This window comes from Pelobates fuscus, chromosome 12, assembly GCF_036172605.1.
Source record: "Pelobates fuscus isolate aPelFus1 chromosome 12, aPelFus1.pri, whole genome shotgun sequence".
In the NCBI taxonomy this organism is placed as follows: Eukaryota; Metazoa; Chordata; class Amphibia; order Anura; family Pelobatidae; genus Pelobates; species Pelobates fuscus.
This window is the reverse complement of record NC_086328.1, coordinates 16286690-16313676: the sequence shown is the minus strand read 5'-3', so window position 1 is coordinate 16313676 and position 26987 is coordinate 16286690. Positions and strand designations below refer to the sequence as shown.

The 26987-nt window shown below is 42.5% G+C and overlaps 1 protein-coding gene across 1 annotated transcript; it reads left to right on the top strand.

Moving 5' to 3' along the window:
* Positions 1-1962: 1962 nt before the first annotated feature.
* Positions 1963-23190, top strand: WDR88 (WD repeat domain 88). Its single transcript, XM_063437676.1, has 11 exons — positions 1963-2035; positions 10953-11063; positions 11550-11638; positions 11950-12013; positions 15524-15662; positions 18289-18418; positions 18865-19049; positions 19460-19542; positions 19783-19851; positions 22307-22399; positions 23056-23190. Exons 2-11 carry the CDS (start codon positions 10959-10961, stop codon positions 23188-23190), a joined length of 1092 nt encoding a protein of 363 aa, XP_063293746.1. The 5' UTR covers positions 1963-2035; positions 10953-10958.
* The last annotated feature ends 3797 nt before the right edge of the window (positions 23191-26987 follow it).

Here is a 26987-nt window from a genome sequence, read left to right as displayed (position 1 = left end):
GTACTAGTAAAGGATACAGTAAAGGATACACAACCGAAATCCTTAATAGCTTGCCGACCGCATTGACCGGTATTTGCAAGGAAGTACCAGGTGTGCGTGGCAAACTCTAATGTAAGACCCGTTTGTTCTCCCTGCCTCCATTCAGGTATCGTCTTTACTTTCTATCAATATCGCAATGAGCATGGTCTGTGTATTTATATTATTTATTATTATTTATATAGCGCCAACAAAATATGCACGGGGTTATCCCATTTCTACTCCTTGTTTATTCGAAGTACAATTCTAGCTGATTACTCATAAAACAGTGTTTAAACTACTTTTCCTTTAGAACACAACTGTTTATAATAATAAATGTTACCCTTTAATATAAAATCACAGAGTGCACACCCTAAGGGGTATGTGCTATGCAAGCTTATACGACGGATCTATAAAACATATCATCGAAAGGTAATCACCCAGGACTGAAGCTCGTACAGAGAAGAAAAGATCAGATTGTCGATCGGGCAATGGCTGTACTGCAAGTTTTACATTTCTGCATGAAACAGATCACAAATTCTTAAACAACTCATTATAAACAGAAAGTTGTAGTTTAGGCGACACTTTTCAGAACTGAACTGTCTGTTTCAATTTGGTTCCTATTGTCATCTGAGTCATTTACATACTTTTGATATATCCACAAAACTAAACACAGAAGCTTTCACAAGTGTTGTTTGTTTATTTCCAAATTCTCTAGCTATGTACAAACCAAATAATACTCAGCATGGGCTTTGAAACTATGTCAAAGGATTGATTCCTGGGTATACTTTTTATGATGCCCCAGATTCTTGTGTAAAAAAGGTGAAAGGCCTTAGACCAGTTCTGTCAACATAGTGCTCTAACCGCTAAATTGGATGAAATGTAACACATTTTATTGTAATCTTTGCATTATATGACACTCTCAGAAGCCTGCGTTCACACATCAACAAAGGTGTTCAGTGACTAAACCCATCATTTTATTTGGCTACTAAAACTAAAGAGAAGGGTCAATCACTGAAGGTTTTTGGGTTGACTCTTCAATAATTGGAAATATAATTGAGTTGGGAAATTTTAACCCATTTTGGGTATCATGGACTAACCTTTTTCAATACTTTTCCGTTACCCACAAGTCTTGCTTGTAATGACATATTAATTCTACTTTCTGCTACTTGCTGCCCGTACACATGACAAAGTTGTGTATCATAGAATGGATGGGGTGTATCTGGCAAGACTACAAAACATTGGTATATTAATGTCATCACAAGGTTCTCAATATCCACATTAAACAAACAGTTGCTGGAGTCTTTTTGTCCATACAATATGAAGGATATGGCAGAAGATGGAAAGTTGGGAACGTGATGGTGTTTTTGCATATGCCATTTAGTTCTCAAGGTCAAAACAATTCAGAGAACCAGTGATTAAATCTGCGGCTGTAGTTAAGCAGGGGCATTTTGCAATAAAACGGTTTGAGGTTTAATTTTCAGAATGAAAATGAGGAAAAACATTGGGTTTCATTGATTTAGAACCATTTTATGATTTGTGCTGTCAGGGTTCAGCAGAACACTGGAGTTTGACTGGTTGTTATCCCTGCTTGAAAACAGGTGAGACAATTCTCAAACAGAGGAAGTTCTGTGATTAGTGGGTATGTGCAGAACCCCCTGCTTGCACTCAGGTTTGTCACAGTACAGGTTCTGTGATTAGTGGGTATGTGCTGACCCTCTGTTGCACTCAGGTGAGATGGGTGAGATTTAGTCTAGTTGAGGTGTGTTCCCCCCGCCTGTAAAGTGCAGTAATTAACATACACATGGCGCTGGTAGCTCGGCTGATCCTTCTTGTCCCTCGGCAGCCGCCGTCTCGCTGTAGCCGGTTTCCATGGAGACCGCGGTCCGGGTGTAGCTGGTTTCCATGGAGACTGCGGACGCCGTCAGTGTGCGATATGGACCCGCTGGCCGTGCAGGGGGAGAAACCGGGCGGACCGGAGGAGGAACCGGCGGCATGGGACAACCAGACATTATCCCAGGTCACGATAATATATCGCTCTATGTATCAACCACTGCCATCAATACTGCCAGCATTAACCCCCTCACTGCCATCAATACTGCCAGCCTTAACCCCCTCACTGCCATCAATACCGCCAGCCTTAACCCCCTCACTGCCATCAATACCGCCAGCCTTAACCCCCTCACTGCCATCAATACCGCCAGCCTTAACCCCCTCACTGCCATCAATACCGCCAGCCTTAACCCCCTCACTGCCATCAATACCGCCAGCCTTAACCCCCTCACTGCCATCAATACCGCCAGCCTTAACCCCCTCACTGCCATCAATACTGCCAGCATTAACCCCCTCACTGCCAGCATTAACCCCTCACTGCCATCAATACTGCCAGCATTAACCCCCTCACTGCCATCAATACTGCCAGCATTAACCCCCTCACTGCCATCAATACTGCCAGCATTAACCCCCTCACTGCCATCAATACTGCCAGCATTAACCCCCTCCCTGCCATCAATACTGCCAGCATTAACGCCATCAATACTGCCAGCATTAACTCCCTCACTGCCATCAATACTGCCAGCATTAACCCCCTCACTGCCATCAATACTGCCAGCATTAACCCCCTCACTGCCAGCATTAATCCCCACACTGCCATCAATACTGCCAGCATTAACCCCCTCCCTGCCATCAATACTGCCAGCATTAACCCCCTCCCTGCCATCAATACTGCCAGCATTAACGCCATCAATACTGCCAGCATTAACCCCCTCACTGCCATCAATACTGCCAGCATTAACCCCCTCACTGCCATCAATACTGCCAGCATTAACCCCCTCACTGCCAGCATTAACCCCCTCACTGCCAGCATTAACCCCCTCACTGCCATCAATACTGCCAGCATTAACCCCCTCACTGCCAGCATTAACCCCTCACTGCCATCAATACTGCCAGCATTAACCCCCTCCCTGCCATCAATACTGCCAGCATTAACCCCCTCCCTGCCATCAATACTGCCAGCATTAACGCCATCAATACTGCCAGCATTAACTCCCTCACTGCCATCAATACTGCCAGCATTAACCCCCTCACTGCCATCAATACTGCCAGCATTAACCCCCTCACTGCCAGCATTAACCCCCTCACTGCTATCAATACTGCCAGCATTAACCCCCTCACTGCCAGCATTAACCCCTCACTGCCATCAATACTGCCAGCATTAACCCCCTCACTGCCATCAATAATGCCATCATTAACCCCTCACTGCCAGCATTAACCCCCTCACTGCCATCAATACTGCCAGCATTAACCCCCTTACTGCCAGCATTAACCCCTCCCTGCCATCAATACTGCCAGCATTAACCCCCTCCCTGCCATCAATACTGCCAGCATTAACTCCCTCACTGCCATCAATACTGCCAGCATTAACCCCCTCACTGCCATCAATACTGCCAGCATTAACCCCCTCACTGCCAGCATTAAACCCCTCACTGCCATAAATACTGCCAGCATTAACCCCCTCACTGCCAGCATTAACCCCCTCACTGCCATAAATGCTTCCAGCATTAACCCCCTTACTGCCAGCATTAACCCCCTCACTGCCATCAATACTGCCAGCATTAACCCCCTCACTGCCATCAATATTGCCAGCATTAACCCCCTTACTGCCAGCATTAACCCCCTCACTGCCATCAATACTGCCAGCATTAACCCCCTCACTGCCATCAATACTGCCAGCATTAACCCCCTCACTGCCAGCCTTAACCCCCTCACTGCCAGCCTTAACCCCCTCACTGCCAGCCTTAACCCCCTCACTGCCAAAAATACTGCCAGCATTAATCCCACTCACTGTCAGCCTTAACCCCCTCACTGCCAGCATTAACCCCCTCACTGCCATCAATACTGCCAGCATTAACCCCCTTACTGCCAGCATTAACCCCTCACTGCCATCAATACTGCCAGCATTAACCCCCTCACTGCCAGCATTAACCCCCTCACAGCCATCATTACTGCCAGCATTAACCCCCTCACTGCCAGCATTAACCCCCTCACTGCCACAAATACTGCCAGCATTAACCCCCTCACTGCCCGCCTTAACCCCTCACTGCCAGCATTAACCCCCTCACTGCCACAAATACTGCCAGCATTAATCCCACTCACTGCCAGCCTTAACCCCCTCACTGCCATCAATACTGCCAGCATTAACCCCCTCACTGCCAGCATTAACCCCTCACTGCCATCAATACTGCCAGCATTAACCCCCTCCCTGCCATCAATACTGCCAGCATTAACCCCCTCCCTGCCATCAATACTGCCAGCATTAACGCCATCAATACTGCCAGCATTAACTCCCTCACTGCCATCAATACTGCCAGCATTAACCCCCTCACTGCCATCAATACTGCCAGCATTAACCCCCTCACTGCCAGCATTAACCCCCTCACTGCCATCAATACTGCCAGCATTAACCCCCTCACTGCCAGCATTAACCCCTCACTGCCATCAATACTGCCAGCATTAACCCCCTCACTGCCATCAATAATGCCATCATTAACCCCTCACTGCCAGCATTAACCCCCTCACTGCCATCAATACTGCCAGCATTAACCCCCTTACTGCCAGCATTAACCCCTCCCTGCCATCAATACTGCCAGCATTAACCCCCTCCCTGCCATCAATACTGCCAGCATTAACTCCCTCACTGCCATCAATACTGCCAGCATTAACCCCCTCACTGCCATCAATACTGCCAGCATTAACCCCCTCACTGCCAGCATTAAACCCCTCACTGCCATAAATACTGCCAGCATTAACCCCCTCACTGCCAGCATTAACCCCCTCACTGCCATAAATGCTTCCAGCATTAACCCCCTTACTGCCAGCATTAACCCCCTCACTGCCATCAATACTGCCAGCATTAACCCCCTCACTGCCATCAATATTGCCAGCATTAACCCCCTTACTGCCAGCATTAACCCCCTCACTGCCATCAATACTGCCAGCATTAACCCCCTCACTGCCATCAATACTGCCAGCATTAACCCCCTCACTGCCAGCCTTAACCCCCTCACTGCCAGCCTTAACCCCCTCACTGCCAGCCTTAACCCCCTCACTGCCAAAAATACTGCCAGCATTAATCCCACTCACTGTCAGCCTTAACCCCCTCACTGCCAGCATTAACCCCCTCACTGCCATCAATACTGCCAGCATTAACCCCCTTACTGCCAGCATTAACCCCTCACTGCCATCAATACTGCCAGCATTAACCCCCTCACTGCCAGCATTAACCCCCTCACAGCCATCATTACTGCCAGCATTAACCCCCTCACTGCCAGCATTAACCCCCTCACTGCCACAAATACTGCCAGCATTAACCCCCTCACTGCCCGCCTTAACCCCTCACTGCCAGCATTAACCCCCTCACTGCCACAAATACTGCCAGCATTAATCCCACTCACTGCCAGCCTTAACCCCCTCACTGCCAGCATTAACCACCTCACTGCCACAAATACTGCCAGCATTAACCCCACTCACTGCCAGCCTTAACCCCCTCACTGCCAACATTAACCTCCTCACTGCCACAAATACTGCCAGCATTAACCCCTCACTGCCAGACTTAACCCCTCACTGCCAGCCTTAACCCCCTCACTGCCACAAATACTGCCAGCATTTACCCCACTCACTGCCAGCCTTAACCCCCTCACTGCCATCAATACTGCCAGCCTTAACCCCACTCACTGCCAGCCTTAACCCCCTCACTGCCAGCCTTAACCCCCTCACTGCCATCAATACTGCCAGCCTTAACCCCACTCACTGCCAGCCTTAACCCACTAACTGCCAGCCTTAACCCCCTCACTGCCATCAATACTGCCAGCATTAACCCCCTCACTGCCAGCCCCTACATGCTGCCAACATTAACCTCCTCACTGCCAGCCCCTACATATTGCCAGCATTAACCCCCTCACTGCCAGCCCCCTACATACTGCCAGCATTAACCCCCTCACTGCCAGCATTAACCCCCCTCACTGCCAGCCATAACCCCCTCACTGCCAGCCCCTACATACTGCCAGCATTAACCCCCTCACTGCCAGCATTAACCCCTCACAGCCATCATTACTGCCAGCATTAACCCACTCACTGCCAGCCTTAACCCCACTCACTGCCAGCCTTAACCCCCTCACTGCCAGCATTAACCCCCTCACTGCCACAAATACTGCCAGCATTAACCCCACTCACTGCCAGCATTAACCCCCTCACTGCCCGCCTTAACCCCTCACTGCCATCATTAACCCCCTCACTGCCACAAATACTGCCAGCATTAATCCCACTCACTGCCAGCCTTAACCCCCTCACTGCCAGCATTAACCACCTCACTGCCACAAATACTGCCAGCATTAACCCCCTCACTGCCAGCCTTAACTCCCTCACTGCCAGCCTTAACCCCCTCACTGCCACAAATACTGCCAGCATTTACCCCACTCACTGCCAGCCTTAACCCCCTCACTGCCATCAATACTGCCAGCCTTAACCCCACTCACTGCCAGCCTTAACCCCCTCACTGCCATCAATACTGCCAGCCTTAACCCCACTCACTGCCAGCCTTAACCCCCTCACTGCCAGCCTTAACCCCCTCACTGCCATCAATACTGCCAGCCTTAACCCCACTCACTGCCAGCCTTAACCCACTCACTGCCAGCCTTAACCCCCTCACTGCCATCAATACTGCCAGCCTTAACCCCCTCACTGCCAGCCCCTACATGCTGCCAACATTAACCTCCTCACTGCCAGCCCCTACATATTGCCAGCATTAACCCCCTCACTGCCAGCCCCCTACATACTGCCAGCATTAACCCCCTCACTGCCAACATTAACCCCCCTCACTGCCAGCATTAACGCCCTCACTGCCAGCCATAACCCCCTCACTGCCAGCCCCTACATACTGCCAGCATTAACCCCCCTCACTGCCAGCATTAACCCCCCTCACTGCCAGCACTAACCCCCCTCACTGCCAGCATTAACCCCCTCACTGCCAGCATTAACCCCCTCACTGCCAGCCCCTACATACTGCCAGCATTAACCCCCTCACTGCCAGCATTAACCCCTCACTGCCAGCCCCCTACATACTGCCAGCATTAACCCCTCACTGCCAGCCCCCTACATACTGCCAGCATTAACCCCTCACTGCCAGCCCCTACATACTGCCAGCATTAACCCCCTCACTGCCAGCCCCTACATACTGCCAGCATTAACCCCCTCAGTACCAGCATTAACCCCTCACTGCCAGCATTAACCCCCTCACTGCCAGCCCCTTCATACTGTCAGCATTAGCCCCTCACTGCCAGCCCCTGCATACTGTCAGCATTAACCCCCTCACTACCAGCCCCTGCATACTTTCAGCATTAACCCCCTCACTGCCAGCCTGTGCATACTGTCAGCATTAACCCTCTCACTGCTAGCCCCAGCATACTGTCAGAATTAACCCCCTCACTGTCAGACTCAGAACATTAACCTCCTCACTGCCTGCCCCGGTATATTGTCAGAGTGAAGGGGTTTATGTCCTCACAGTGACAATATGCAATTATAACCAGGGTCAGATCACCTGTTTAATTAAACTTTGATGACAAACAGAACCTGATCTGCGTGTGTTTAATGTTAACAGCTGTTTGAGATAAATATCCTCTATCCCTGAATGGAAGGCAATTAAATAATATGTTTGGACAAAATGGTTTGGTAGAACACAATATAAACATCTAATTATTTGATGAAAGACATGTCCATTTGGTCCTCACAAGGATTATATTCATCCACTATTGTATCCACATCATGGCTGCTGTCCCAGAGCTGTATGCTATTGTATGTTATAAAGAATTAAGGTAGATTATTTACCCATCAGTCATTACACTTTCCAATAAAGGTTAAAATATAAATACAATAATAGAAGGCATTGAACAGGGCTGGTATAATATAAAATAAGACTTTCATTCCATGTACACTTTATATATCTCTAAATAATTATTAACCCTTAACAATAGGCGCTGTAGTAGTTATGGTGTTATAAGTGTTCCTTTAATACACATACAGATATCTAAGACAGTTCCTGATTTCACAGTCCATCACGGCTGGATAATCAGAGCGCAAGAATTATTATTTATAATGCATTACCTATATTTATTATAATTATATAAAATATAATAAGTTAAATGAGTCAGGTTTGAACCATAGACCATAATAATGGTATACTTAACATATATATCTTTATTGAGTTTCCTGTGACTCAGTTTACATGTGGACAGCAGTAAATGTATTTTATATTTCACAAGTCACCTAGGGGACCACATCTTAAGGAAGTGAGACTCTATAAATCTATCAGGGTACCCACGTCTAATTGGCGTTGTTCATACACCCGATCTCTGGCTATGCATCATTCCAGCATCAATTTTGACGTAGGACTTTTTATCCAACATCCAGTCTGGCTCACACTTATTTTGTTGCTACTCTGTTGTTCTATAACCTTGTCCTGTTCCTCGACCATTCTGTTTCTGTACATTACTTTAAGCCCAGCTACCTCTGAGGACCGGGAATGTGTCCTATGTACTCTTCTCTCTATGTAACTGCATGACCAAAATAATAATTCTACAGTTTGTGGAAGTGTTATCCCTTTATGGCTCCCAATGTTTTTATTTATAAAATATTTTACCAGGAAAGATACATTGAGATTTCTCTCGTTTTCAAGTATGTCCTGGGTCAACAAATCATTGTATTGTTACAATTAGGGTACAATAAAATACAAAAACAATATTAATACACAATAGATACAAAATTTTACATAGAATAGGTAGGAAATATATAATCAACCATGACACGTGCATTCTGTTTTGAGGTATGTAGAGAGGGATCTCTTAAAGGATTTTAGGCTTAGGGAAGATTTTAAATTGTGCAGGAGGTCGTTCCACAAATGCGGTGCTCTGTAGGAAAAGGAGGATCGGGCTGCTTTCTTTTTGTATTGAGGTAGACTAAGTAAAGTGTTGGTACTGGATGGGAGGTTATAGGAAGTGGGAACAGCTGGGGAAAGCATTGCGTTCAGGTAGGGTGGGAGTTTTCCAGAAAAGCTCTTAAACACAAGGCTGGAAAGATGAAGGGTGCGTCTGGATTCCAGCGACAGCCAGTTTAGTTCTTTTAGCATGTCACAATGGTGGGTCCTGTAATTGCATTGTAGCACAAATCGGCAGAACGAGTTATACAATGAGTTGAGTTTATTAATGTGGGATTGCGATGCAGATGCATATACTACATCCCCATAATCAATGATTGGCATCAGCATTTGCTGTACAATATTTTCCTTTACTGTAGGGCTTAGGCAGGATTTGTTTCTGTACAGGGCACCTAGTTTTGGATAAAGTTTAGATGCAATTTTTTCTATGTGGAGGCCAAAAGATAGATTGGGGTCTAACATGATACCCAAGTATTGGAAAGAGTGGACTGCGGTCAGTGTGCCATTTGAATTTGTTTTGATGGATAGGTGGGAATTGTGTAATTTGTGTAATTTCGGTACTGTTCCAAAGATCATTGTGACAGTTTTGTCAGTGTTCAGGAAGAGGTCGTTTTTTGCGATCCACTTTTCTACCTCAGTAAACTGGTCTTGGAGCACAGCCTCGAGCTGCGGTAGATCGGAATTGCTCGCATAGATTACCGTGTCATCTGCGTACATGTGTACATTTGAGGATTTGCAGACAATAGGCAGATCATTTATAAACAATGTAAATAGTAGGGGGCCGAGAATGGAACCTTGGGGAACACCACATGTGACTGGGAGAGGGAGGGAGTCACTGCCAGAAATGGACACATATTGCGAGCGATCCGATACATACGATCGAAACCAGTTTAACGAATGATCACCAATACCTGAGTTTTTGAGTTTGTGCAGTAGAATGTCGTGGTCTACTGTGTCAAAGGCCTTTGCAAAATCAAGGAAAATAGCTCCAGTTAGGTCTCCTTGTTCCATGCCAGTTTGGATGTCATTGCAAACTTTTAGGAGGGCAGTTGTAGTGGAGTGATTCTGGCGAAAGCCCGATTGATCAGGGGTCAGATAGTTTGATTGTTGGTAGTACTCACATAGTTGCGTATGGACACATTTTTCTAAGATTTTTGACAATACCGGGAGCAATGATATAGGGCGATAGTTAGAAACCAAAGTAGTGTCACCACTTTTATGGATAGGCACTACTCTCGCAGTCTTCCAAAGTTTGGGTATGTATCCAGACACCCAGGATTCGTTAATTAGAGTTGCGACGGGTTTAGCAATTGCCGGCGCACTGAGCTTCAACAGCATTGCTGGGATTTGATCAGGTCCGGACTGGTTTTTCATTTTTAGATTATTAAGATGTTCTTTTGTAATTGGAATGCATAGGCTGTGGACAACACATTTTGTGGCAATGCGATCTCCCTGTTCTATGACTCCATTGGAACATGTATAAAGCTTGCCAGGGCTGATGTTCTTTTGGTATTAAAAAAGATAAAACACACTTTCTATCCATCCCTCCTACACAGGGCCCATATCCAAATTCAGGGACACAATATAGAGATTTGTATTTAATGAAATAGACACTGAAATGAAGTCTGTGTTATCACACCTTAGTACAGATCTCTGTGGTTGTATCGTGGCAGGTTGGGACATGTACATTCTCCTTCTGTACACTGTTACGGTGTATATTGGTGTATATTTAGAAAATTGGGGAGACTAGATGGGCCAAATGGTTCTTATCTGCCATTACATTCTATGTTTCTATGTTACGGTTAGATTTGTAACTCTTTCATGTGGGACTGTGAATCCGTGAATACACATTTCTCCCATGTCAGTCTACTGTCACTTTCTCTGTGGTTTGTTGCTTTTTGTTAATTTTAAACCTTGTTATAAGTTAGTTTCTCTGTCTCCCAATCTTTAGGTTCCTATGCGAGTCTTTCGTGGACACACCAAGGCTGTGAACTGCTGTCATTTCTGCTTTGAGGATTCAAAATTCCTATCATCTTCCCACGACTGTACAGCAAAGTTATGGGTACGTTATAGGGCAAAGTGTATTGACCGCTTCACTAACATAGCAACAGTCATTAACAAGTGCTGTAGATAGTCATGGCTAATCGTGGCACTCCAGATGCATGTGAAATACATCTCACACAATGCTTAGCCAGCCTTAAGGCAAACATCTGGGTTACCCATCATTTGATAGTTCTACCAAGTTTCCCCAGATTGAGGGTTTATAAATATAAATCTGGACGTGGTTCTTAAGCTCTGTTTAGGGTCAAGTTGAAGTTAGCGAATATATGAGGTGATCATTTTTTTTTGGTTGTTGGTAGAGAATGTTCACCTCTTAGATACTCTTGTACCAAGTTTGTCCAAGATAAAATTTGTAAGAAATGCTTTTCCCTAACCTGGAACAACTGAATGTTTATGATTGATTAAGTCCTGGTACAATGGCAATATGATGAGGAAACCCAATATAAATTCGTTATCAAACAATAATTAACCATTCTTCCTTTTTAAGGATATTTCCTCGGGGAGAGTGATCCATGTCTATGGAAACGAACACACAGCTCTTATCTCTGAGTGCACTTTAACATCTGACAATGAAAGGTGACATGATGGATTCTACAGGTTGGGTTGGGTGGGTTAGGCTGTTTTTGTACATGTAAAAGTAAGTACACCCTGCCTGAGAAGAGTATAGATTTCTTGATTCCACACTTTGCCTTTATCATCTATTGTTTACAAATAGTGGTAATTGGAATTGTAAATCTATAAGAAAAGTTCTCAGTTAGAATGCCATTTTTTTTAATATAAATGTGCGATATAAAATGTTCTTACATTAAATGTCAAAAATCCTGCTGTAAAGCAGTGTTAATTTGAATTATTTCTTGCCTCCTAATGTTTGCTTTTTTCCCCCCTAGAATGATTACATCGTCCTACGACAAGACAGTAAAATGCTGGGACTTGCCCACTGGGAAGGTGCTGGTATGTTTCATGTTCCTCTCGACCACTGGCTAACACGCAAGCCTTTATCCTGAAAGCGCAGTATCACTTTTAATCCGCTTGCAGCGTACGACGGATTTATAGAACACCTGGACTTGTAATGACTGCTAAAATGGCCTTTTCTATTTCATTCATGTATTTACAAGTCCAGGGACTGGCGTTCGTTCTGTAAGTTAATGAAACAATTAAGTTGCCGTATTACTGATTTCATAATTATAATTGCACCATGTGGTCCCATGCTCAGTGAACAATAATAATAATAATAATAACAAAGTATTTAACCAGGAAAGGCACATTCTGATTACTCTGGTTTTCAAGTACACCCTGGGGATGTTGCCATAGCCCAACATCCAGGGGTTGTTACTAATACCCAATTTAATGGTACTCGTTGCACAATGCAGCCTAATTAGGTTAAAATAATTGGTCATCACTGTGTTCAGAACTGAATGTTTTCTTGTTTGACAAGTAGAAGAGATTTGCCTTTAATCACTTGTTTAGTTGTAATCTTTTCTTCAATAAGTTGTGTAAAGATATGGAGTTTATATGAGAAAGACTAAGTATTGTACCACAATTCATCATATGGAGATAACAGCAGTATAAGCAGGCTCCTATCCATCTGTCTGTATAGTAACGGAACTCGACACCTCGGCTCAGACAAATACATATATATACACAAAATTAAATGTTATAATTTCTATACAGTTTACAAGGAAATTATATAGATGACACCAGCTGCACAACAAAACCGGGGTATTCTCTCATTTGTCAGCTGACATTGATTCACGACTGCTGTCCATCCCTTCCCTCTCCTGTCCTTCACTGGCCATCTCCACATATAACTCTACTCTTACATCTGCCTTGAACGCTGCAGCGCCACTCCAAACAAGCACCTCGAGGAGGACCCGCCCCCAACCGTGCCGTGGCATACTAAATCAACACGCTACCTGCGTGCTGAACGCTCCTGGAGGAAGTTTTGCACCCAATCAGACTTTCTCCATTATAGATTCATATTGTGTTCATAGAGTGCAGCCCTTGCCCTTGCCAAACTGTCCTATTTTTCTTCTCTCATTAGTTCATGTTCCCGCAACCCCAGGCGTCTCTTTAACACCTTTAATTCTCTTCTTCGCCCTGCTGTGGCCACCCCCCAAACTAACCTTACTGCTGATAGCTTTGCATGTTACTTCACTGACAAGATTGAACAGCTAAGGAAAGAATTCTCCCCTCCTTGCTTTTATGTTTCTCAACCACACATAGATCATGCCTTTCCTACCCTTCAGACATTCTCCTAAGCTACTGACCAAGAGGTGGCTGCTCTTCTTTGCTCCTCTCGCCCCACCACTTGCCCACTCGATCCTGTCCCATCTCACCTTATCAGATCTCTCTCCACTTGTCTCGTGCCTTCTTTAACACACATCTTCAACTGATCTCTCTCTTCTGGCATCGTCCCTGCTGACCTGAAACATGCCACTGTAGTACCTATACTAAAAAAACCATCCCTCGACCCATCCACCCCCTCTAACTACCGTCCCATATCCCTGCTCCCTTTTTCCTCAAAGCTTCTGGAAATACTTGTCTTTACCCGTGTGTCTCACTTCCTCAATTCCAACTCTCTCCTTGACCCCCTTCAATCTGGCTTCTGCCCTCTCCACTCTACAGAGATTGCCCTTATCAAAGTTACTAACGACCTTATCGCAGCTAAATCCAAAGGCCACTACTCCATACTAATTCTTCTTGACCTCTCAGCGGCCTTTGACACCGTTGATCATGCTCTCCTTCTTCAAACTCTTCAATCGCTTGGTCTCTGTGACTCTGTCCTCTTGTGGTTTTCCTCTTATCTCTCCCAACGCTCATTCAGTGTCTCTTTTTCTAATGATACCTCCTCCCCTCGTCCTGTCTCGGTTGGAGTCCCCCAAGGCTCTGTCCTTGGTCCCCTTCTATTTTCTCTTTATACCGCCTCTCTTGGCAAACTTATTACTTCTTTTGGATTCCGCTACCACCTGTACGCTGATGACACCCAGCTATATCTCTCCTCCCCGGACCTCTCCCCTGCCGTCCTGCAACGTGTCACTGCTTACCTTTCTTCCATCTCTGAGTGGATGTCCTCCCGCTTTCTGAAACTCAATCTCTCAAAAACTGAGCTCCTTGTCTTTCCTCCTCCTAATACTGATCCTCCTCTTTCGCTCTCCCTTCAAGTTTGTGGTACCAGCATCAGTCCATCCTTGCAAGCGCGCTGTCTTGGCGTCATACTTGACTCTGGTCTCACCTTTGAGCCTCACATCCAGCATGTTGCCAAATCCTGTAGATTCCATCTTAAAAACATAGCCCGCATCCGCCCCTTTCTTGCACCAGATACTACCAAGGAGCTTGTCCATTCTCTAGTAATTTCCCGCATGGATTACTGTAACCCTCTCCTGATTGGTCTTCCCAAAAGCCGTACTGCACCCCTACAGTCCGTAATGAACGCTGCTGCTAGACTGATTTTCCTCTCTAGTCGTTTCTCTCACACCTCACCCCTCTGCCAGTCCTTACATTGGCTCCCTGTATGCTATAGGAGTCAATTCAAGGTACTAACTCACACCTATAAAGCACTGATCAACTCTAGCCCCTCTTATATCTCCTCACAGATCCCTTCTCGGTCTCTCCGCTCTGCCCGTGACCCCCTCCTGTCTGTTGTTCGCACCCGTACGGCCAACTCACGCTTGCAGGACATCTCGTGGGCAGCTCCCTACCTATGGAATAGCCTGCCTACCTCCATCAGACTCTCCCCTAGTCTTGCATCTTTTAAGAAGTGCCTTAAAACCCATCTCTTTAGGAAAGCTTATGGCCTCCAAGACCTCACATACCTGTCTCTTGCTCTCTCCTAAAGGGCAGCCCACCTTATTTGATTGTAAATTCCTGTCCTAATGTGTTTTACACCCCACCTCCTATAGAATGTAAGCCGTTTGAGCAGGGTCCTCTTCAACCTATTGTTCCTGTAAGTTTATTTGTAATCGTCCTATTTATAGTTAAATCCCCTCTCATAATATTGTAAAGCGCTACGGAATCTGTTGGCGCTATATAAATGGCGATAATAATAATAATAAAAATAATAATTTGCATGACCGAGCTCTGTTAAAATTCTAAAATAAAAAAGAGCCATATCCAGTTTTCAGAATCACCTATTCTTGATAAATCCAGGCTACCACTATTCCTCCCCTGTCCATCCCATCAAACCTTGATAAGTGGTTCTGATACACAGCTAGGAAAAGTCTTCAGAAAGAGGCCAAAGACCCATCTCCCCCGCCAATACGTAGTGGTCATTTCAGGCATTGAGGTTCAATGTGTAGCACAGCCCTCTAGCTATAGGGTCAGCCTCTCCCCATGTCTGCAGGCTGTATAGGTACCACACTCAATGTTAGCCAAACTTCATATTACACAGTTTAACTGTAAAATGGAAACCCATCAGTATGGATAGTTGTGGTCTTAGCTACATGTTCTCTGTTCTGTTTCCAGTGGTCTGTAAGCCTCGACGGTCTGGTGACTTCGTGCAACGTTTCAGTGGATGGAAAGCTTGTAGCATGCAGTTTGGATGTCAAAAATGCTGTGTGCATCATCGACGCAACAACAGCGTCAGCAGTTACATGTTTAAATGGTTTGTGTTCTTTATTATTGAATAGATTGGTTGATCCTAATTCTATCAGGAAACATGTTTCCCAGGACTGAGTGCTCTGCTTCCAGCTTCCATAAGCTCAACCAAGGAGTTGAGTCAAAAATTAAAGTCAAGGAGAGCTCAGCATTTAACAAATTCACAAAAGCAAAACATACACATACACACACACACACAGAGACACAGTTTTGCACAGTTAAAGCAGCTCTGTCACATCTCAGGTCTTTACATATTTTGGAAAGGCACCCAATGGTAACATCGCTGCTTGGTGTGCTGTGGCCTGGGGATGCAGAGGCAGATATACTTACATGATGCCGTCACCCACGGTGCTACTATTTTCTTTATCAAGCTTACTGTCACTTCATCTGCTAGAAACCCACATAAATGCTTCACTCTCCGAGGGATCGAGGAAGCCACCACAGATATTGTCTCGTAATAAGCAAGTCAATGTCTTTTTCCCAGAGCTGTCACTAGCGACGGCTATGGGAAGTGACAAAACTTGCCTTTTGTCAAGTGGATTAAAAATACATAAGACAATAGTTTTTACTTTGCCTTATACATTTTAGGAATAAATGTTTAAAAAAAAAGAAGTGAAGAATGGATTAGGAGTAGGGGGAGAAGAGGAACAAATTGAAGAAAGTTAAGTGTGACAGATCTGCTTTAAGAACTGCAGTTGATGTATGACTACAATGCCTATCAGCCTATGCTGGCTCCTTGGGTAGTAATCAAACAGGTGGAGAGTCTTCTTCCATCATCAAATCATGTTTCATGTTTAATAAGTCAAGCTGGAGCAAGAGCCAATCATATTTCATCACTGCATTCAAACTGGTGCCATTGACCAAGAGTGGGTAGCAGGCAGCTTGATGTCATTGATGCTGTGATAGAAGCACAATGTGATCTTTGGAAATAAAAAGACATCTATTCAGCATTTATAGTAATATGGGACCTTAATATGGCTATGTTTTCCATTACTGTCCCTTTAATTAAATCACCTTACACGATATCATTCATAATAGCCCTGGGTAATGAATTGCATTTCCAATAAGAGTTTGTTAATCCAATATACTACTCAGTATAAAAGTTCTAATAACATTGAAACAGGCTGAGTTTCAAAAATTGCTATACACCATAATTCATGACTAAATGTATAACTCCCCGAGGAAATTACAACTGAGATCAGCATGGAGGAGAATGTAATTTACGTTGTAGAAATAAATTCAGCAAACAATGCCGGTGAATAATATTTATTATATAGTAATAATAATTTAACTCTATTCTGAGGTGCTAACGTTTCACTTTTATGTTAAAGACAAGGAGATCATATTTTCTGAATTGTTAGAATATATCACGTCGTTTAGCAACAAAAAACCCACAATCTCTACATAATGTGGCCGAGTAGGATTTTTCCCAAGTTTATTGTACTTTGAGATGGATTTTAACTCATCGATGACTCAAGTGGTGAGCAATACAAATTGTAACTTCAGAAGACTTAGGGGTTTTATTCACTAAACACCAAATGGCGGTGAATTTAAATATCTCATCAAAGAAAGGCTGATTGGTAAAACTCGCTCCATCCCGTCTATAGTAACACCTTGGCTATTTTAGCCTCATTTTTGCAACTGGGTTTTAAGTTCACTAGAATTTAGTGCTTACTGATTAAACCCTAGTATAACACAAATCTTGGCACTATTCTTGCTCTTACAGATGATAATGTCACACGTTTTGACTTCAAAGGCTTGATAGCACATATTTTGTTCTTAAAAGTTAAATATCATAGTGTTCATTTGAAATACTGGATAATACACTTTACCCCTGAATGGATATATACACAGATTTTGCCACTAAAAGGTTTATTTCCACATCTCTTGGGTAAATGGACATTACTGGCTTAAAGATTAATTCATTCCAATGTATCGGCCTTCGCGCAGTGCCCTGGCGCTAAACACACCTCGAGTGGTTGTTACACTGACAGCCACTAGATGGTGCTTCCGCTGTGAGAGCTAAGTCAGACTCAGTTCTTGACATTTGCCATCCTTGCACATTGCATTAGAACGTCAACCTGTCAATCAATGCTTTGTAGAGAAGCATTGGATTCAAGCATTTGATTGGAGGAGTGCGGTGCTTGATGCTCGTGTGTTTCTTGTCTACAATGCTTCTCTATGAAATACATTTGTTTGGACAATATGTTGAAGAGGAGACAGTAGGCATAAAGACGGGAGGTGGAATGGGTGCTGCAATGACTGTGTTTTGGCGCAAGATCTATGGTATTAAAAATAATACTTTTTACAAAATTTAATTGCAGTCACCCCCCCAGCCAACCCCCTTCTTTTTTTTAATGGTTATCTCCTAATAAAGGACTAAAGAAGGTTCAATTATTAAGACTTTACTAGTGGTGTTTTAAAAAATTATTTTTTAAAATAATTTTGTCCTTAAAGATCCTGTAAAAAGGCTTAATACTCACACTCTCGTTCTCAAAATAATATCTAGGGTCAAACCTTCAAAAGGATTATGCTTCCATTTTTGTCTTCAAACACTTCAAAGGCCCCTGAAGGGTTAATGTCACAGGTCTCAGCAAGGCCTCCACAAACTATAACGCTTCTCCCTGTTTCAGGTCACCATTCCAGCACTGTAACCAGGTGTCAGTTCGATCCAGAGAATCAGAGGGTGTGCTCAGTGTCTTCAGATGGCACCACGAAGCTTTGGGACATGGTGGCACAACGTACAGTCATCACAATCAACCAGTAAGGGGCTTGATGGAAGTCAGGGGTCAAGCTAACAGAGATACTATGCAGCAGCTGCGCCATTTTTATTACAAAAAAATGCAAAATAATTACATAAAATAAATATAATCCATGCCTTTAAAGTTTTTAAAAAATGCAGCATTTCTACAGGCAAGATCTATGGATGGCAGATTCCTCCCAAACCAGGAAAGGGCTCCACCAATCAGGAGCCTCTCACTCAGTTATAGGTCGTAGATATATAGTGTATGTTCATTTTAATTCACCATTCAGTGTTCAAGGCGATACTAATCATCAGAGAGTTTATAAGAAAAGTTACAAGATTTCTCCCTGTGCCCTATTTTAGGAAGAATAACTGGTCTATGGAAAGTGAAACAAAATAAGTTTGTTCTATTTAAATAACAGTTGTTGATTTCCGAATTTATTTATTTTTTGCATTTTTATTGTAGAGCACACTCTAATGTCATCTCGGATTGTGACTTCAGTTTAAATGGGCGCTTCTTGTGCACGGCTTCCTGGGACAAGAGCTTGAAACTTTGGGATATTAACACTGGGGAGTTTCGTCACCGAGGGCCAAATACACTTCAAGGAGTTCACAAAGGATGTATCAGCGCCTGTGAATTTTCTAAAGATTGTAAGGATTTTCATTTGTTAGATTTCCACTGCACAGTGACATCAAGATGTGATATGACATACTGGTTCTAGAGGAATCCATCTTGCTTGGTTCAAGCTGTGGAGTAAAAGTACCCAAAAAGGGAGACCCTCACATATTTTAGAACTCCAATCTCCATGATGCTTTGTCATTGTAAAGGTTGGCAAAGCATCATGGGAGATGAAGTCCTAAAATATCTGGGGATCTACGACAAGATTAGACTTCCCTCTAATGCTGCCTTCCAAACATTTTTCGCATAAAGCATATTATTATTGTTTTCATCTAATAAAGCTTTAGTTTTAGTTTCCCTCAATGTAGTTCATCAAAGAGAGTTACTGACAAAAATGTATACCGGCAGCCAATCAGAACATACCGTATTTATTCTTTTCCAGCATCCATTCTCGTGTCTGGTGGATATGACAAGACTATAGCATTATGGGATGTAGATGCAGCAAGCAAAAAACTTGTCTTAAAGGTATTATTATTTGCATATTATAAATGGGAGAAACATGAATATGCCATATATGTACTTAATTGCAGACACTTTGATTTTTAATTTTTTTTCATAATTGTCTCTACTGTTTTATCCATGTCATCAAGTTATGTTCTCATAGGGTGTGTGTTGGAGGGATGTATATTATGTCCATTCTATGCAGCGAACTATATTACCAGATTATTTCTTATTATTTAGTAATATTTAGTAATATTTCTATAGGGCCACGAAGACTGGATACTGGACGTATCGCTAAGCGCAAATAAGCAATGGATCCTCTCCTCATCAAAGGTTGCATATCTTTATTTTCTTTTTAATTAAGAGTTAACAACTCTATACATTTTATATGTCTGAAATATACCGGGCAAATGACAGGATTAGAGTCAGTTTAATACAGCGCAACTAATTGTTTTTCTCTGTAAGATTTACAAAAAACAATCCTTAAAGAAGAACTGTCACTTTCGGCAGTCTTTGCATATTTTTTGCAAGGACCCCCCAAAGGTGACATCTCCATTTAGGATCCAGTGGCCGCGGGATACAGTGAAAGGTAGGTGTACAGGGAGTGCAGAATTATTAGGCAAGTTGTATTTTTGAGGATTAATTTTATTATTGAACAACAACCATGTTCTCAATGAACCCAAAAAACTCATTAATATCAAAGCTGCATATTTTCGGAAGTTGTTTTTAGTTATAGCTATTTTAGGGGGATATCTGTGTGTGCAGGTGACTATTACTGTGCGTAATTATTAGGCAACTTAACAAAAAACAAATATATACCCATTTCAATTATTTATTTTTACCAGTGAAACCAATATAACATCTCAACATTCACAAATATACATTTCTGACATTCAAAAACAAAACAAAAACAAATCAGTGACCAATATAGCCACCTTTCTTTGCAAGGACACTCAAAAGCCTGCCATCCATGGATTCTGTCAGTGTTTTGATCTGTTCACCATCAACATTGCGTGCAGCAGCAACCACAGCCTCCCAGACACTGTTCAGAGAGGTGTACTGTTTTCCCTCCTTGTAAATCTCACATTTGATGATGGACCACAGGTTCTCAATGGGGTTCAGATCAGGTGAACAAGGAGGCCATGTCATTAGATTTTCTTCTTTTATACCCTTTCTTGCCAGCCACGCTGTGGAGTACTTGGACGCGTGTGATGGAGCATTGTCCTGCATGAAAATCATGTTTTTCTTGAAGGATGCAGACTTCTTCCTGTACCACTGCTTGAAGAAGGTGTCTTCCAGAAACTGGGAGTTGAGCTTGACTCCATCCTCAACCCGAAAAGGCCCCACAAGATCATCTTTGATGATACCAGCCCAAACCAGTACTCCACCTCCACCTTGCTGGCGTCTGAGTCGGACTGGAGCTCTCTGCCCTTTACCAATCCATCCATCTGGCCCATCAAGACTCACTCTCATTTCATCAGTCCATAAAACCTTATAAAAATCAGTGTTGAGATATTTCTTGGCCCAGTCTTGACGTTTCAGCTTGTGTGTATTGTTCAGTGGTGGTCGAATTTTAGCCTTTCTTACCTTGGCCATGTCTCTGAGTATTGCACACCTTGTGCTTTCGGGCACTCCAGTGATGTTGCAGCTCTGAAATATGGTCAAACTGGTGGCAAGTGGCATCTTGGCAGCTGCACGCTTGACTTTTCTCAGTTCTTGGGCAGTTATTTTGCACCTTGGTTTCTCCACACGCTTCTTGCGACCCTGTCGACTATTTTGAATGAAACGCTTGATTGTTCGATGATCACGCTTCAGAAGCTTTGCAATTTTAAGAGTGCTGCATCCCTCTGCAAGATATCTCACTATTTTTGACTTTTCTGAGCCTGTCAAGTCCTTCTTTTGACCCATTTTGCCAAAGGAAAGGAGGTTGCCTAATAATCATGCACACCTGATATAGGGTGTTGATGTCATTAGACCACACCCCTTCTCATTACAGAGATGCACATCACCTAATATGCTTAATTGGTAGTAGGCTTTCGAGCCTATACAGCTTGGAGTAAGACAACATGCATAAAGAGGATGATGTGGTCAAAATACTCATTTGCCTAATAATTCTGCACGCAGTGTATTTATCAAAAGTTCCTCATGGCCACCACCATCTTCTTCCTGGTGACCAACTTCAGCTCCTGGTACTCTCGCCAATTCTTGAGGGTATGTGGTCTATAGAGAATCCTGCAAACTGCAGGAGACTCAGATCATGTTTCATGATAAACAAGGTGATGCCTGAATCTCACAGCCTCCACTTGTGATGGCTGCTAGGTTTGGAAACAAAATGGCGGCAGAGATCCTGGAATCTGGATAATTATTTCATGAAGAGTATATATTTATGAAGTACTTAGAAGTGACATGGCTGCTTTAAAGCTGCTGTCTGCCTTGTAGCACACTGCGAAGTGTCGTATCCACTTACATCTCACTTCAACATAGATTAGCTTTTCTGTACCTTTTCCTTAGATTCCTTTATCTATTTGCAGCACGGACCTCTATAACTCTCTCGCATCACGGCCAACAAGCCGTCACATGCGGAGAGGAGGAAACTGGTTAGTAAGAAGTTGAAAAATGAACTGTGCTGGACAAAGGCCAGTCTGGGCTTGCCATGCTACCATTGTCTCTTTAACTTTGTTAAATCATGAATTTAAAAAATATTATGCATTTCGAGCATTATTTTAAAATAGTACTTTTAGAACAAGATAAAACAAAGAGCATAATTTTTGAAAATGTATTTGTACAGGATGCCACTTTAAGAATGTGGGATATCCAGAATCATGAACAAATTCCTGCGGTTATTGAAAACAAGAAAGCAATAGGCCCCCGCATGGCACAGGTCTGTATTTCATGGAGTCTTTGTAAACTAGCACAATGGACTGACTATGGTATGGTTATTAATTAAGTAATGATGTGCTCACAAAAAAACCCAGTAAGGAACCTTCTCTGATATTAAGAGAATAGTGCGCAGACATGCACGCACGCACGCACACACGCACACAGACATGCACACAAATATAAACAATTCTACTGTGAAATCTTACAAGCTACCTAAAATCAGCTGTTTTAAGATCAAAATATGAATGTTTACACCATATGCCCACATTGTCTTTGAGCTAAACACTGCAACAAAGTACCCCAATATTAATAAGTCCTAAACTAGTTTCACTTGGCTATTGAATAAAGTGTGAATTATTGGGAATTTAACATGAATTTTAAGTTATAGGCCAAATAACTGAATTGGAAAAATGTTATTAGTGGATTGACTCCTGCTTAAATTGATTTAAGAGGCTCTACTCAACTGTATGTATTGCTGTGGTCACTTCTAATGGGGCCCCTGTGAGTGGTGGAATGCTTACCCCAAGAAATCTGGGGCCAGGACTCCAAATATTGACTATAATGATAGCAGGTTTACTGACCAGAGTGCATAAACGTACCCCATAAAGCGTAGATGTTCCCCTGTGCCCTTACATTGTCTTTTTCTCTCTATGTCAGTGTGAACAATGTGAAAAGCTGTTTGCCGTCATGCACTGGGATGACTCCAAATTGACAACCTGTGTTTTCTGTCGCCGTGCACGTTCATCCACTTCCAAAAATGCATTTCCCTTACCACCTGTACCTAACATTTAATCCCATTTCATAATCTCACTCTGTAATACAATTTAATAATGCCATGTCTTAATCCCATTCCATAATCTAACTCTGTATTACAATGTTATAATGCCATGTCTTAATCCCATTCCATAATCTCACTCTGTAATCCCATGCAATAATGCTATGTTTTAATCCCATTCCATAATCTCACTCTGTAATCCCATGCAATAATGCTGTTTTAATCTCATTCCATAATCTCACTCTGTAATGCCATGCGATAATGCCATGTCTTAATCCCATTCCATAATCTCACTCTGTAATCCCATGCAATAATGCTGTTTTAATCCCATTCCATAATCTCACTCTGTAATGCCATGCAATAATGCTGTTTTAATCCCATTCCATAATCTCACTCTGTAATCCCATGCAATAATGCTGTTTTAATCTCATTCCATAATCTCACTCTGTAATGCCATGCGATAATGCCATGTCTTAATCCCATTCCATAATCTCACTCTGTAATCCCATGCGATAATGCCATGTTTTAATCCCATTCCATAATCTCACTCTGTAATCCCATGCAATAATGCTGTTTTAATCCCATTCCATAATCTCACTCTGTAATGCCATGCAATAATGCCATGTCTTAATCCCATTCCATAATCTCACTCTGTAATCCCATGCAATAATGCTGTTTTAATCCCATTCCATAATCTCACTCTGTAATCCCATGCAATAATGCCATGTCTTAATCCCATTCCATAATCTCACTCTGTAATCCCATGCAATAATGCTGTTTTAATCCCATTCCATAATCTCACTCTGTAATGCCATGCGATAATGCCATGTCTTAATCCCATTCCATAATCTCACTCTGTAATCCCATGCGATAATGCCATGTTTTAATCCCATTCCATAATCTCACTCTGTAATCCCATGCAATAATGCTGTTTTAATCCCATTCCATAATCTCACTCTGTAATGCCATGCAATAATGCCATGTCTTAATCCCATTCCATAATCTCACTCTGTATTCCCATGCGATAATGCCATGTTTTAATCTCATTCCATAATCTCACTCTGTAATCCCATGCGATAATGCCATGTTTTAATCCCATTCCATAATCTCACTCTGTATTCCCATGCGATAATGCCATGTCTTAATCCCATTCCATAATTCCATGCAATAATGCTGTTTTAATCTCATTCCATAATCTCACTCTGTAATGCCATGCGATAATGCCATGTCTTAATCCCATTCCATAATCTCACTCTGTATTCCCATGCAATAATGCCATGTTTTAATCTCATTCCATAATCTCACTCTGTAATGCCATGCGATAATGCCATGTTTTAATCCCATTCCATAATCTCACTCTGTAATCCCATGCAATAATGCCATGTTTTAATCTCATTCCATAATCTCACTCTGTATTCCCATACGATAATGCCATGTTTTAATCCAATTCCATAATCTCACTCTGTAATCCCATGCAATAATGCCATGTTTTAATCCAATTCCATAATCTCACTCTGTAATCCCATGCGATAATGCCATGTCTTAATCCAATTCCATAATCTCACTCTGTAATCCCATGCGATAATGCCATGTTTTAATCTCATTCCATAATCTCACTCTGTATTCCCATGCGATAATGCCATGTCTTAATCCCATTCCATAATCTCACTCTGTAATCCCATGCAATAATGCCATGTTTTAATCTCATTCCATAATCTCACTCTGTATTCCCATGCGATAATGCCATGTCTTAATCCCATTCCATAATCTCACTCTGTAATCCCATGCAATAATGCCATGTCTTAATCCCATTCCATAATCTCACTCTGTATTCCCATGCAATAATGCCATGTTTTAATCTCATTCCATAATCTCACTCTGTAATGCCATGCGATAATGCCATGTTTTAATCCCATTCCATAATCTCACTCTGTAATCCCATGCAATAATGCTGTTTTAATCTCATTCCATAATCTCACTCTGTATTCCCATGCGATAATGCCATGTTTTAATCCAATTCCATAATCTCACTCTGTAATCCCATGCAATAATGCCATGTTTTAATCCAATTCCATAATCTCACTCTGTAATCCCATGCGATAATGCCATGTCTTAATCCAATTCCATAATCTCACTCTGTAATCCCATGCGATAATGCCATGTTTTAATCTCATTCCATAATCTCACTCTGTATTCCCATGCGATAATGCCATGTCTTAATCCCATTCCATAATCTCACTCTGTAATCCCATGCAATAATGCCATGTTTTAATCTCATTCCATAATCTCACTCTGTATTCCCATGCGATAATGCCATGTTTTAATCCCATTCCATAATTCCATGCAATAATGCTGTTTTAATCTCATTCCATAATCTCACTCTGTAATCCCATGCGATAATGCCATGTCTTAATCCCATTCCATAATTCCATGCAATAATGCTGTTTTAATCTCATTCCATAATCTCACTATGTAATCCCATGCGATAATGCCATGTTTTAATCCCATTCCATAATCTCACTCTGTAATCCCATGCGATAATGCCATGTCTTAATCCCATTCCATAATCTCACTCTGTAATCCCATGCAATAATGCTGTTTTAATCCCATTCCATAATCTCACTCTGTAATCCCATGCGATAATGCCATGTTTTAATCTCATTCCATAATCTCACTCTGTATTCCCATGCGATAATGCCATGTTTTAATCTCATTCCATAATCTCACTCTGTAATCCCATGCAATAATGCCATGTTTTAATCTCATTCCATAATCTCACTCTGTAATCCCATGCAATAATGCCATGTTTTAATCTCATTCCATAATCTCACTCTGTATTCCCATGCGATAATGCCATGTCTTAACCCCATTCCATAATCTCACTATGTAATCCCATGCGATAATGCCATGTTTTAATCCCATTCCATAATCTCACTCTGTAATCCCATGCGATAATGCCATGTCTTAATCCCATTCCATAATTCCATGCAATAATGCTGTTTTAATCTCATTCCATAATCTCACTCTGTAATCCCATGCGATAATGCCATGTCTTAATCCCATTCCATAATTCCATGCAATAATGCTGTTTTAATCTCATTCCATAATCTCACTATGTAATCCCATGCGATAATGCCATGTTTTAATCCCATTCCATAATCTCACTCTGTAATCCCATGCGATAATGCCATGTCTTAATCCCATTCCATAATCTCACTCTGTAATCCCATGCAATAATGCTGTTTTAATCCCATTCCATAATCTCACTCTGTAATCCCATGCGATAATGCCATGTCTTAATCCCATTCCATAATCTCACTCTGTAATCCCATGCAATAATGCTGTTTTAATCCCATTCCATAATCTCACTCTGTAATGCCATGCGATAATGCCATGTCTTAATCCCATTCCATAATCTCACTCTGTAATGCCATGCGATAATGCCATGTTTTAATCTCATTCCATAATCTCACTCTGTATTCCCATGCGATAATGCCATGTCTTAACCCCATTCCATAATCTCACTATGTAATCCCATGCGATAATGCCATGTTTTAATCCCATTCCATAATCTCACTCTGTAATCCCATGCGATAATGCCATGTCTTAATCCCATTCCATAATTCCATGCAATAATGCTGTTTTAATCTCATTCCATAATCTCACTCTGTAATGCCATGCGATAATGCCATGTCTTAATCCCATTCCATAATCTCACTCTGTATTCCCATGCGATAATGCCATGTTTTAATCTCATTCCATAATCTCACTCTGTAATCCCATGCAATAATGCCATGTTTTAATCTCATTCCAT

Bases quoted from the DNA above. Each gene is read 5' to 3' on its own strand.
- WDR88 (XM_063437676.1), top strand. From the start codon at position 10,959: ATGCGAGTCTTTCGTGGACACACCAAGGCTGTGAACTGCTGTCATTTC. The intron at 11,064-11,549 runs GTACGTTATAGG...TTCCTTTTTAAG, and splicing joins ACTGTACAGCAAAGTTATGG to GATATTTCCTCGGGGAGAGT. The intron at 19,543-19,782 runs GTATTATTATTT...ATATTTCTATAG, and splicing joins GCAAAAAACTTGTCTTAAAG to GGCCACGAAGACTGGATACT.